At 46.8% G+C, this 13,029-nt stretch overlaps 1 protein-coding gene and 1 non-coding gene across 3 annotated transcripts in view; both read right to left on the bottom strand.

Annotated features, from left to right (window-relative positions):
* The window catches only part of NASP (nuclear autoantigenic sperm protein), a 30,894-nt gene extending 23,102 nt beyond the window's left edge, over nt 1–7,792 (bottom strand). The window contains exons 1-2 of one of the 2 annotated variants that reach the window (XM_004620541.3): nt 7,581–7,792; nt 834–884 (exon numbers count right to left, since the gene is read on the bottom strand). In XM_004620541.3, the coding sequence (XP_004620598.2) occupies nt 834–884; nt 7,581–7,639 (110 nt within the window). In that variant the 5' untranslated portion in view covers nt 7,640–7,792. The remainder of the gene's footprint in view (nt 1–833; nt 885–7,580) is intronic. The other variant, XM_004620543.2, reaches the window with a different exon arrangement.
* On the bottom strand, nt 3,669–3,796 carry LOC129405381 (small nucleolar RNA SNORA3/SNORA45 family). Its single transcript, XR_008630533.1, has one exon. It is a non-coding gene; the product is annotated as a small nucleolar RNA SNORA3/SNORA45 family (small nucleolar RNA).
* Nucleotides 7,793–13,029: the final 5,237 nt, after the last annotated feature.

Consider the following 13,029-nt stretch of genomic DNA (forward strand, 5'->3'; position numbering starts at 1 on the left):
GTGTGGTCCCAAAACAAAGCAAAATAATTATGTCCTTAAAAAAAAAAACAAAAAAAAACCACAAGTGTTCAGCTTTTAGATAAGCTTTCTAATTATTTATCCTTGTCTTGTGCAACACACCAAGCAGTGCTCAGGTACAACTCAGGAGACCGTATGCAGTTCCAGGTATTAAACCAGGTAGTCATATGCAAGGCAACCACCTTAACCTATTATTTTGTCTTTAAACCAAGCTTCCAAGTTAGCAATTATACTTTCCAAACAATTCTATTGCGTACCTGGTTCAATCGTAGGCACCCCATATGGTCCCCCAAGCTACAACAGATGTGATCCCTGAGCACATCTCAGTATGGGCCACAAACAAAAAATATTTTTACTATGCTTGCCTCTGCTTAACAACTATGGTCACAGGCCAGAAAGACAGCTCAATAAAAGATGAGCTTTGCATACAGGAAGCCTGAATTTGATCCTGGACATTGCACGATTCCCTGAGTACCATCAGAAGGCAAACCATAAGCACAAAGCTAGAAGTCCCCAGCAACAATGGGTGTGGCTCCAAAATGGAATGAAATGGAGAAACTACATGAAAAGTGTATTTAGATACAATATAAAATTTAGACTTTAAAAAGATAATCTTCCAAAGTAGGTTATCTAGATCAAAGAAATATTTAACAAACAAAAAAACTTCAAAAAACCAGGTTAGCTGCCAAGCATGTCAAAATACTGAATGAGGGCACAGAACACTTATAATTTTGTATTTTAATCAAATGCAAACTATCTGTAGATATCACTGTCAGGACCCACTACTTATATTAAAAATCCCTTAATAATCATACCTCTCTATTTTATCTGCTGAGGTAGAAGGAGCAGGAGCATCTTCTTCAATTCTGTAAAAAAAGAAAAAAAAAAGTAGCAATGAAGAGGGCCAGATAGTACACCAGACAGGATGTTTGCCTTGCACAGGGCCAATCTGGAATAGTCACCAGTACTCCTTGTGAACCCTGGAAGTGATTCTTGAAAACAGAGCCTAAAGTCCTAAGAACTGCTAGGTGCACTCCCCTACACCCTCAAAAGCTATTCCTTACTAGATGCATACTTTTTTACTATTTCAGAATTTACTTAAGTGACTGAATTTAGCCCTTAACTATTTAACTATCTGTTAAGTGCTTAGTTGCCAGGAAATAAGTATACTAGAAGGACTGGATCAATAATACAGTGGGTGGGGTGAATGGCTGGATATAGGTTCTATCTCTAGCCCTTATAACCTTCCCTCATTCCCTCATCCCACCAGAAGTAAACCCTGAGCATCCTGGGTGGAAACACACCAAAATAAAGAGAGACACATAAATATACTAGAATGAACAAAGTTTAACATCCTAGCTTTTGAATGTAGTAATCTAAGATGACCGCTAGACTAGAGCTGTTACCAACTGGATTCCCCGGGAGGTCAAAAGACCACGTGGCTGCCCACCTACGAGATGGTCAGACTTCTTCGTGAAGACCCTGAATGAGGGGCTAAAGTAATAGCACAGCGGGTAGGGCGTTTGCCTTGCAAGCGGCGGACCTGGGTTGATTCCCAGCATCGCATATGGTCCTCTGAGCACCGCCAGGAGTGATTCCTGAGTGCATGAGCCAGGAGTAACCCCTGTACATCGCCAGGTGTGACCCAAAAAGCAAAAAAAAAAGACCCTGAATGAAAGGTTTGAGGCTCTTCATGTTCCTGGAGCGAGCAGATGCCACTGGGCTACATTAGTTCGTGACAGGACAAATGGAGACGTGATTGGCACCCACTTGAACAAATCGAACAAAACAATGGGATGACAAGTGACAATCTGAAGGAAAAAACTATCTTCTGTTATGCAATATATAAATTCCTGAAAGATTCGGGTGCTTGTTTGAACTTTTAGCCCCCCCACCCCCTTATTTTTTGTTGTGTTTTTAGCCCTACCCCTCCGCCTCCCCAGGGCTGGAGCAATAGCACAGCGGTAGGGCATTAGCCCTTCACCCGGAGGACCTGTGTTCAATTCCTCCGCCCCTCTCGGAGAGCCCGGCAAGCTACCGAGAGTATCGAGCCCGCACGGCAGAGCCTGGCAAGATACCCGTGGCATACTGGACATGCCAAAGACAGTAACAATAAATCTCACAATGAGAGATGTTACCAGTGCCCGCTCAAACAAATCGATGAGCAACGGGATGACAGTGTTTTTAGCCCACACCCAGAGATGCTCAAGGCTTATTCCTAGCTCTGCACTCAGGAATTACTCCTGACAGTACTCAGATGGGATGTCAGGGATCAAAGCTGGGTACAAAGTAAGTATCCTACCCACTGTACTATTGCTCTGGCCCCTCCTGAAAGATTTAACACTGCAAAACTACTCACCTCTACCACTAAGCTACAATCCCTGGAAAAGATTTACGTCCAGATTTTTTAATTCCTGCTGAGATCCCACTTCCCTTTGATACCATTTTATTGTGACTGCAATAGTGACATGGTGGTATCTTATTGCAATAATGAGAAGGTCACACATATGCCTGGCAGACTTCAGTAGTTACACTTAAGGACTCCTGACACCATGACCACCACTGCTAAGGTCCTTATAAACCATAATGCTAAATCCTAGCATTATATCATCTAGCCCAGCAGGGAGAGTATTGCAAGGACTGGCCCCTGAACCTCCAGCACTGCTTGGGAGACACCCCAAAAATGTATGAATACCATGCACTTGGTATCGTCACTGCCACTTTTTTTCTCTGGTTTTGGTTTCTGGACCAAACCCAGCAGTGCTCAGGGGACGATATCCTGAGAGTAGGGGACTGACCCAAGTTGGCCGTATGTAAGACAAACACATTACCTATTACAGAGCTCTAGCCCCAAAGTCACTGCCATTTTCATCGTTTTCACCTACATCCCAAAGAAATGTTCAGTAAGTAAAGATAGGTATCAAAGCACATCAGAACTGGGGCTATATATATAGTGGGTGAAGAACAGGCTTGCACGCAGCCAACCCAGGTTCAATCTGGAACCAAAGATGGTACCCTGAACCCAGCCAGGAGTAACTGATCCCTAAGCACAGAACAGGTGTGGCATCAATAAATTAAATAAATAATTCATGGTTATGCTTATATACAACTTTGATGAAAAGGCAGATTCTGTAACTAGAACCTTCAAGTTGAGGCACAATTCGTAAGGCAATAATCAAACACTTGACCTAACAACAACGCTATAAAGTGGGTTTGGATCCATACAAACTGTCCATAGCCAATTATCTTCAAATAATTTCACTAAAGGATTTTCTTTTTTGAAAAGCAGTATAGCATTTAATGATCCTTCTTTTAGGTGACTTCAAGCTATCAGGACACAGGCCCCTCCCACTTTCTTAATCTTCTCAGCTCTTCTGCTTAAGAATTTGGCTTTCACGATGACAGGCTGCTTCGGGAGCTTTCCCTTCCCAAGAACTTTGTAGTAGCCCGATCGCACCACATCAATGATAGGAGCTGCTCCAGTCTTGTTTTTGGCAGCATTAACTCGTGTCTGCTCACTGACCAAGGCTCACAGTTTGTCAAGATTGACAGCTGGGCAGAAGCTTTGATTTCTCTTTAAGTGATAATGCCTCATACCCACTTTCCCAAAGTAACCTGGATGGCGGCTTAAGGGACTCAGTATACCTGGCACATGTCACTAACCCGGTGACCGACTGTGCCATGAGGGCCACAGCCAGTGAATAAGGTCAGCAGTTACTCTTCGAGGACTCTAGCACACCAAGGCAACAGGATACCTAAGCGTGACTCTAGTCTCGAGCACTAAGGGATTTTTTCTGGACAAATTCTAAACAAGCTTCTTGGTTGAGGAACCAGATTGTTTTATGTTAAAATATAAAAGATGGGGGCTAGTTAATACAGCAATAAGGTGTTTGCGGGGCCGGAGCGATAGCACAGCGGGTAGGGCGTTTGCCTTGCACGCGGCCGACCCGGGTTCGATCCCCGGCATCCCATATGGTCCCCCAAGCACTTCCAGGAGTAATTCCTGAGTGCAAAGCCAGGAGTAACCCCTGAGCATTGCTGGGTGTGACCCAAAAAGCAAAAAAAAAAAAAAAAAAGGTGTTTGCCTATGTGGTCAATCTGAGTTGAATCCCTGGTACCCTGGCTCAGCTGTGTGCAAGACACTCTACTAGCTGTACTATTGCTCTGGCCACAGATAATGATCATTCTACAATTTATTTCTGATTGCGGGGATAGGGGTTTGGGCCACATGACTGGTGCTCAGGGCTTAAGCTCGGGGAACTATACAGGGAAGCCACGTATTGAACACAGTTGGACACATGCAAAGCAAGGGTCCAGGTTGCTGCATTCTGTCCCTGGCCACCTCTAGCTTTTTTTTTTTGGCTTTTTTTGGGGGTCACACCCAGCAATGCACAGGGATTACTCTTGGCTCTGCACTCAGGAATCACCTCTGGTGGTGCTGGGGGACCATATTGGATGCTGGGGATTGAACCTGGGTGGGCTGCATGCAAGGCAAATGCCCTACCCGCTGTGCTATTGCTCCAGCCCTCACCTCTACCTTTTATGTCTAAAAATATTACTTTTTGAGATACCTCATTACACTTAACTTTGTGATTGGCTTCATACACTTTTAGTATTTTCAAGGGCCATTCAATGTAACATCTGTCAGTACTTTCTCATTTTTGACTCATATTCAATTATATGTACAACTGTATGTACATACATTTTACTTATTCATTACTCTATCAATGGGACATCTATATTGCTTCTACATCCTGGCTAGTGTGAATAGTACTACTATAAACATCAGACACAAATATGTTCAACAATCTGACTTCTTTTTAATAGATCCAAAGAAATAGTACAATGGGTAAAGTGCTTGCCTTGCACACAGCTGACTTGGGTTCAATATCCAGTACCTCATACAGTCCTAAACAAAAAAAAAAAAAAAGAGCTCTAAGGCCCAAGCTCACACATGGCTGTTCTGGTAAACTATTTTAGTTCCTTAACTATTCATCCTCCAGGTCTCTAGGCTTTTTTCTTTCTTCTTTATTGGGGCCACACCAGCAGTGCATATGCCATATGAGGTGTCAAGAATCAAACTGCAGTTGGCTGAATGTAAGACTTTACTTGCTATACCTATGGCCAGGACCTCAGTTTTTAAGCTGATTAAAACTAAGGACAAAGGGGCTGGAGGGCAGGCTAATAGCCATGCAAGGGGCAGATCCATGTTCCATCCTCAGCATCCCACATGGTATCCCAGAACCTGCCAGGAATATTTTCTGAGTAGTGACAGGAGTAATGCCTGAAGACCACCAGGTATAGCAAAAAACAAACAAAGGACATAAAAAGGATAAAGGGTAAGGTGCTTACCCTGTATGATGCTGAGGCTGACCCTCAACACAAACAGCCCCCCTCAGGTCACTTCTGAGTAGAGAACCAGAAAAGCCCTGAACACTTAATAGGGATGGGCCAAATTCCCCTAAAAAAAACAAAAAAATAATGTGGACACACAGGTCAGAAAGATAGCTCAATGAGCTGAACAAGTTTTTTGCATATGGGAGGCCTGGGTCTGATATAGGATACCACTGAGCATTACCACAAAAGACAACAGAGCAGAACCAGAAGTAATCTACAACCAAACCAAAAAATAAACATGCAGAGTAGGAAAGATAAATCAAAAGAAGCAGTTGCTTTGCATACAGAAAACCCCCATTCTGGGCTGGAGCGATAGCACAGAGGTTAGGGCGTTTGCCTTGCACGCGGCCAACCCGGGTTCGAATCCCAGCATCCCATATGGTCCCCTGAGCACCGCCAGGAGTAATTCCTGGGTGAAGAGCCAGTAGTAACCCCTGTGCATCGCCGGGTGTGACCCAAAAAAAAAAAACAAAAACCCCATTCTAAGCCCCCAGCACATGAGCCTCAAATGGTATGGATATTGAGTCCCCTGTCACACATGAACATAATTACCATATCAGGTTAATGAATATGAAGATAAGCAAATAGCCTTTGGGAAGGGGGTGGTGAAGTCATAAACTGAGTTCCAAGGGCCATTCGTGACAGTACTCAGAGGACCTGGAAGGTATGCTGCAAGAAGACAAGTGCCCTAGACGCGGTACCATCTTTTTAGCTTGAGCGGTTATGTAATCTTTTGGATTTTTTTTGTGGTGGTGATTTTAGACCACACCTGTGCTCAGGGCTTACTCCTGGCTCTGCAACTCAGGGATCACTCCTGGCTGTGCTCCGGGGCCATAAGAGGTGGCAGGAGTCAGAATCAGGTCAGAAATATGATCACGTGTGATCACGGAGCACCACCAGGATTAATTCCTGAGTGCGAAGTCAGGAGTAACCCCTGAGCATCGCCGGGTGTGACCCAAAAAGTAAAAAAAGCTAATGACGCTAAAGAGTACAGCAGTTTGGCGCTTGTGTTGCACGCTGACAACCCAAATCGCTCTCCAACACCACATATTGTACCAGAGCCCGCCAAGGGCGATCCCTGAGCACAGAGCCAGGACTAACCCCTAAAATCAAAAACTAAGATGTCCTCTCAGCTCAACCCTCTTTACAGCGTGAAGGGAAGCTAACTTCTAAAGCGCACAAGGAACAACTAAACCCGGGTCCTTCAAGTGTCCGAATTATCGCAGTTAGACCTAAAAGATGGAAAAACACGTTTCTTTGCTCGATTCAACGTGATTCCCTTCACCGTTCAGTACCCTGAGTCAGAGTGGCTCTGTGCTTCCTGGCCTCCCACACTCTGCGCGCACTACTGCCCGTTTGCCTAGCAACCGAACACGGATGCCAGCGAGGGGACGTTCTACCCAACGCTGGGGGAAGACGCGAAGCAGTCTCCCACATGCAACCGCGTCTCCGGCCAACAGTCCTGAAATTCCCACCCAGCTGAGGGCTTAGGGGCACGGGGAGCGCCGGGGGACCATGGAGACACACGCCTCGCCGCGCACCACCGCAGAAATCCCAGGCTTGGGCCGCGCCGCAGCTCCACAAACAATGGAGTTTTCCCGCCTCCTCAGAGCCCCGCCCACCTGCTCCAGAGCCGGCCGCGCGGAGGCCGCGCGAGGCCCCGCCCACGGGACGCCCCGCCTCCCGGCCCACCGGCCCGGCCTCCTTCCTCGTGCAAGGCTAGGGCTGGGTTTTTTTTTTTTTTGGCGCCAAATCTGTTATTTCCCCGGGTTGCCCGTGGATCCTCCTGGAAGAGGGCGCCGCGAGCGCGGGGACTCCTTGAAGGGCCGGGAGGGTGAAGGCAGGGCGCGCCGCCCGGGCCCCGCCTTCCCACCGAGAGTCTCGGGCCTGGGAAGGAAGGCGAGGGGAAGGCGATGGAGACAGCCGCCGCTGCCCCCGGCAAGATGGCGGCCGCGAAAAGCCGGGCAGGGGGCGCCAGGCGGCCGGCGTTACCGCCAACGAGCGAGGCTGCCTGCAAGAGGAGAGTTTCTCCAGCGACGGGCCCCCCGAACTGCGACGGCTGTTCACTGGAGGCAGGCCCTCCCCTCACCAGACTGTCTCTCCGGAGATGCACCCGCTCCCTGCGGAACGGCCAGTGCCTCAAGCTCTCCCACAGTCCCGCTTACTTGTCCACCGAAACCAGCTCCGCGTTGACGGCGGCAGCGGCTGTAGATTCCGCAGCCATCGTTCCCCTGAGGAAGTGAACCAGCGGGATACTGCGCAGCCTGTGAGGAAAAGAAGAACTGTGGGGCGCCAGACACTTTACCAGGAACAGAAAATGGCAGATTGGAGACCCCGCGCGGCTCGGGCCCTCTTATATACGAGGAGCCTTCGCCCCGCCCATCCACTTCCGGATCCTCCCCCCCGAGTTTAAAGGGCCAGAACTCAGCCCCTGCCCAACCCGAGAGTAACGCCCCCTTCGCTGTCTGTTTTTAAGGGATACCTTACCACTTTGCTTCTCTTCCCCCAAAAGCAACGTCCTGTTTCCCTAGAAAGGTCGCGGAGGGAGAACTGGAGTCTTGGTACTAAAACTCCTGACGGGGCGTCGGCCACTGCCTTCCACATAAGAGGAAATTGGTGTAGCTTTGCACGTTTGCAGAGTAGCCGAAGGGGCGGAGGTGGGTTGACTGTCCTTCGGCTCAGTTGTTATAACGGATGGAGACGCAGGAGGCGAGCACCGGCACGGCATCAACGGCTAGAACTGATTTCGGAGACAGACTCGTGGCTCTGAGTCTCAGCAACAATGACGCAAGAAAATGCTATTCTAAGATTGGTTCCCTCTGAAACTACCGCGCTTGATTCAAAGTTCAGGGCTGCCGCGAGACGCGCCTGGCGCCTGGCTCCAAACCCACTCTCTTCTTCTGGCCCAATAAGCTGACGCAGCCTCCGGTTCTCCCCTCTGTAAGTGTCTGCACTGTAAGCTCTGAGGCTTTTCGTCCACTCGGTGCCTGTGTTTATCGCTTACCCACATCGCGCGAGGGTACTGCGCTTACACACTTTACAGCTATTAGCCACTTTATTTGGAGGGGAGGTTGAACCATACCTAGCGGTGCTCAGGGCTTACTCTTGACTCTGAGATCAGGGATCACTCTTGGAAGGTTCAGGGTGCCGAGGATCAAACCCGGGTCGGTCGCGTGCAAGACCTACGCCCTGCCCGCTGTACTATCGCTCTGGTCCCCTTAGCCATTTTAATCTTAAGAATAACGCTATGGGGCCGGAGCGATAGTCCAGGGTGATAGGGCGTTGGCCTTGCACACGGCCGACCTGGGTTCTATCGCCGGCATCCCATATGGTTCCCTGAGCATCGTCAGGAGTAACTCCTGAGCGTCTCTGGGTGTGCCCCTTTCCCCTGCCCCCTCCCCCCCCCAAAAAAAGGAAAATAATGCTTTGGTCCTGAGCAATAGTATAGCGGGTGAGGCGCTTGCCTTGCATGCACCCGACCAGGTTTTGATCCCTGAGCCCAGAGCCAGAAGTAAGCTCTGAGCATGACCAGTATGGCCAGAGATCAAATAGAAGAACGCTTCTAGTGATATTGGTGTTGTCAACCCCACTTGGTAGAAACAGAAGCCAAGGTTCAGTGATGATGTGACTTAGTGACAAAGTCAGTTCTGGAAAGCAACGTGTGCCTGCTTTCTTAAAATGGCTGAGTGGAAGCTAACTGGCAGGCTGAAATAGTCCTGGCACTTCCTTACGCCTGAAGCTTCTTCATCTGTAACATCCCTCCATGTATGGTTTTCCCTACTACAGTAATCAGAACAGAACAGGAATTTATTTCATCTAGATTAGGATACACTGGGATATATTCCTCCAGAGGATTCTTATTCCTGCTTGTCAAGACTCCAGCAGGTTGAAATTTGGGGGGCGGGACCAAATGTTTATCCTTGGGACAGGATAGAGCTTAAGGGGCACTGCCTGGAGTAATCCCTGAGCTCAGAGTCAGGAGTAAGCCCTGAGTGTCACCAGGCGTGGCCCCAATACAAAATAATTTTTTAATTAAAGAACAAATAAAACTAACCTAAAAATCCAACTTGCAAAATTAAACAAAGGGTTGAAGAGATCTTTCAAGGGACTTCTCTGCATACTTTGCATGGGGAAACATGGGTTCAATCCCTAGAATCACATGGTCTCACGAACACAGCTCGATGGGACTTACACCAGAGCACCTCACGAGGAGTATCCCCTGAGCACCATGGGGTATTGGCCCAAAGAACAAACAGAAAAGCACAAAATCAAAAATGCAATGGATTTGGAGAAGGAGGGATAGAGAGCTCAAGTATGCTCTCAAGGAATGTATGCTTTGAATTCAGGACTGAGTTTGATCTGGCACTGCATCATACTCTGAGTATCACTGGAAGTGACTTCCAGATAATAAGACAGAAGTTACCCCCTAAAAACCACTGGATAATCTTCAAACTATACTATAAAGCTCTAGCAATTAAGGGGCTGGAGTGATAGCACAGCGGGTAGGGCGATTGCCTTGCACACGGTTGACCCGGGTTCAAATCCCAGCATCCCATATGGTCCCCTGAGCACCACCAGGGGTGATTCCTGAGTGCATGAGCCAGGAGTGAGCCCTGTGCATCGCCAGGTGTGACCCAAAAAAAAAAAAAGCTCTAGCAATTAAAACAGCATGGTACTGGAATAAGAACAGACCCTCAGATCAATGAAATAGAATAGAAAACCCAGAGGCAGACTCTCAGGTATATGGTCAGTTAATCTTCGATAAAGCAGCAAAAGGTATGAAGTGGAGCAAGGAAAGCCTCTTCCGCAAGTGATGCTGGGAAAACTGGTCAGCCACATGCAAAAAAAATGAACTCAACCATCCTTTCTAACGTCATGCACAAAAATCAAATCAAAAGAAATTAAAGACCTAGATATCAGACCTGAATGCATAAGTTACATGGAGAAAAATACAGGCAGAACACTCCATGACATTAGGGCCAGAGAGATAGTGTACAGGGGGTAAGGCACTTGGCCTTGGATATAGCCAACCTGGGTTCAAACCCCGGCATCCCATATGATCCGTACAGGGCTGGAATGATAGTATAGTGGGTAGGGTATTTGCCTTGCACACAACTGACCCTGGTTCAATCCATGACATCCCGAGCATCACCAGGAGCAATTCCTGAGTGCAGAGCCGGGAGTAACCTCTGAGCATCACCAGGTGTGGCCCAAAAAAGAAAACAAGAAAAATGATTCCCCAGCATCATCAGGAGTGATTCCTGAATTCAGAGCCACCAGGAGTTATCCCTTAGTCTTATCAGCTATGGTCCAAAAAACTAAAAACAGAAAAGAACTCTCCATAACACTGAAGTCAGAGGCATTTTTTTCTTAATTTTTCTTTTCTTTTTTTTTTCTTTTTGCTTTTTGGGTCACACCTGGCAATGCACAGGGGTTACTCCTGGTTCTACACTCAGGAATTACTCCTGGCGGTGCTCAGGGGACCATATGGGATGCTGGGATTCGAACCCGGGTCGGCCGCATGCAAGGCAAACGCCCTACCCACTGTGCTATCGCTCCAGCCCCCAATTTTTGTTTTCTTTAAAAAAAAATTTTTTTTTTTACTTTTCTAGCTAGAGACATCTTTAGGGGGGAAGAAAATCACTGACCAAGCAAGAGGAAGCAAAGATAAACATATGCATCTTCATTAAACTAACAAATTTCTGCACCTCAAAGGAAATGATGACCAGAATACAAAGACAGCCCGGAGACTGGGAGAAATTATTTATCTACCACTTATCCAATAAAGGGTTAATACCTAAGATATATAAAGCACTGGTAGAACTCTACGTGAAAAACACACCCAACCCTATCAAAAAATGCAGAGAAGATGGGACCGGGGAGATAGTACAGCAGGTAGGGCACTTGCCTTGTACCCAGCCAATCCAGATTCTATCCCTGGTATCCAATATGGTTCTCCAACCACTGCTAGGAGTGATTCCTGAGTGCAGAGCCAGGTGTGCCCAAAAAACAAAACCAAAAATGGGGGGGGGGCTGGAGCGATAACACAGCGGGAAGGGCATTTGCCTTACATGTGGCCAAACCGAGTTCGATTCCCAGCATCCAATATGGTCCCCTGAGCACTTCCAGGAGTAATTCCTGAGCACAGAGCCAGGAGTAACCCCTGAGCACCGCCGGGTGTGACCAAAAAGGAAAAAAAAAAAGGGGGAGAAGAAATGAACAGGAACTTCTTCAAAGAATACAAATAGCCAAAAAGCACATGAAAATATGCTCTATGTCACTAAACATCAAGGAAAGGCAAATCAAAAAGTGAGATACTACCTCATACCACAGAGACTGGCACTCATCAAAAAGAATAACCAAAAAAAAAATGAAAAAAAGAATAACCAGTGTTTATTGGTGAAGATGTGAGGAAAAAGAGACCCTTATTCACTGATTCACCTTTCTGGAAGACAGTATGGGTGGGCATTTCTCAAAAACAAAGGAATTGATCTTCCATATGATCCAGCAATTCCACTCCTGGGAATAAACCCCAAGGTTCCAAAAGCACAATACTGAATAGATACCTGCACTCCTATACTCATTGCAGCACTATTACAATAACCAAAATATGAGAGCAATCTAAATGCCCAGAAACAGATGACTGGATAAAGAAACTATGGTTCATATACACAATAGAATACTACTGTGCCATAAGAAAAGATAAAATTATGAAATTTGCTACAGTGTGGATAGATCTGGAGAGTATCTTGTTCAGTGAAATCAGAGGGAGAGGAACAGACTCAGAATGATGTCTTATGTGGGATATAAAGCACTGTATAGGAGCATATCAGATACCCAGAGGCAAGAGAAATCAATAGCGGAAGAGAACTGGTCTTCAGTAGGGGCCGTGCCACTGGGGCAGGGGTGGGGAGATAAACCAGGGAAGGAAATACTAGGACAATGAGATAGGAGAAAAGTGACTGCCACAGAGGCAGGCTGGAGGCGCAAGAAGGAAATGGGGACACTGGTGGAGGGTAATAGGCACTGATGAAGGGATTGGTATTGGAACAATATACACCTGAAACTCAATCATAAATATCTTTGTAACTTTGTAATTCATAGTGATTCAATTAAAAAAAAATAACAACATTGGATATGGATGACCCAAAACAAACAAAAAAATCCAAACCCCAAAGCTGGAGAGATAGTAGAGCAGGTAAGGTTACACTTGGCCAAGTGGGTTTGGAGTTCAGTCCCCAGCATCCTATATGGCCCCTGAGCACCACCAGGAGTAATTTGAGAGCAGAGCCAGAAGTAATAACTGAGTATTTCCCGATGTGGACCAAAACAAAAATGCAAACCAAACCCGCTATTTTAGGCCCTCCATCACCACATCCCAGGATTAATGTCATTCTACTCCCACTCAATTTCCATTTCTCTCAGAGGAGCCTTCGGGTTTTTTCAGCAGTTTCTTTCAACTTAAAGCTTTCCCCCAAGCTACCAATTTAGATGGAACTCTATTCCCTCTCACCTCTTTAACTAATTACTCCCTATTCATCCTTCAGATTTCAGCTGATTAACTCAGTAGGTTTCCTGCTCTGCACACTTTCAAAGCCCTTCCTCCAACTGTAA

The sequence above is a fragment of the Sorex araneus genome, chromosome 5, assembly GCF_027595985.1.
Source record: "Sorex araneus isolate mSorAra2 chromosome 5, mSorAra2.pri, whole genome shotgun sequence".
Lineage (NCBI taxonomy): Eukaryota > Metazoa > Chordata > Mammalia > Eulipotyphla > Soricidae > Sorex > Sorex araneus.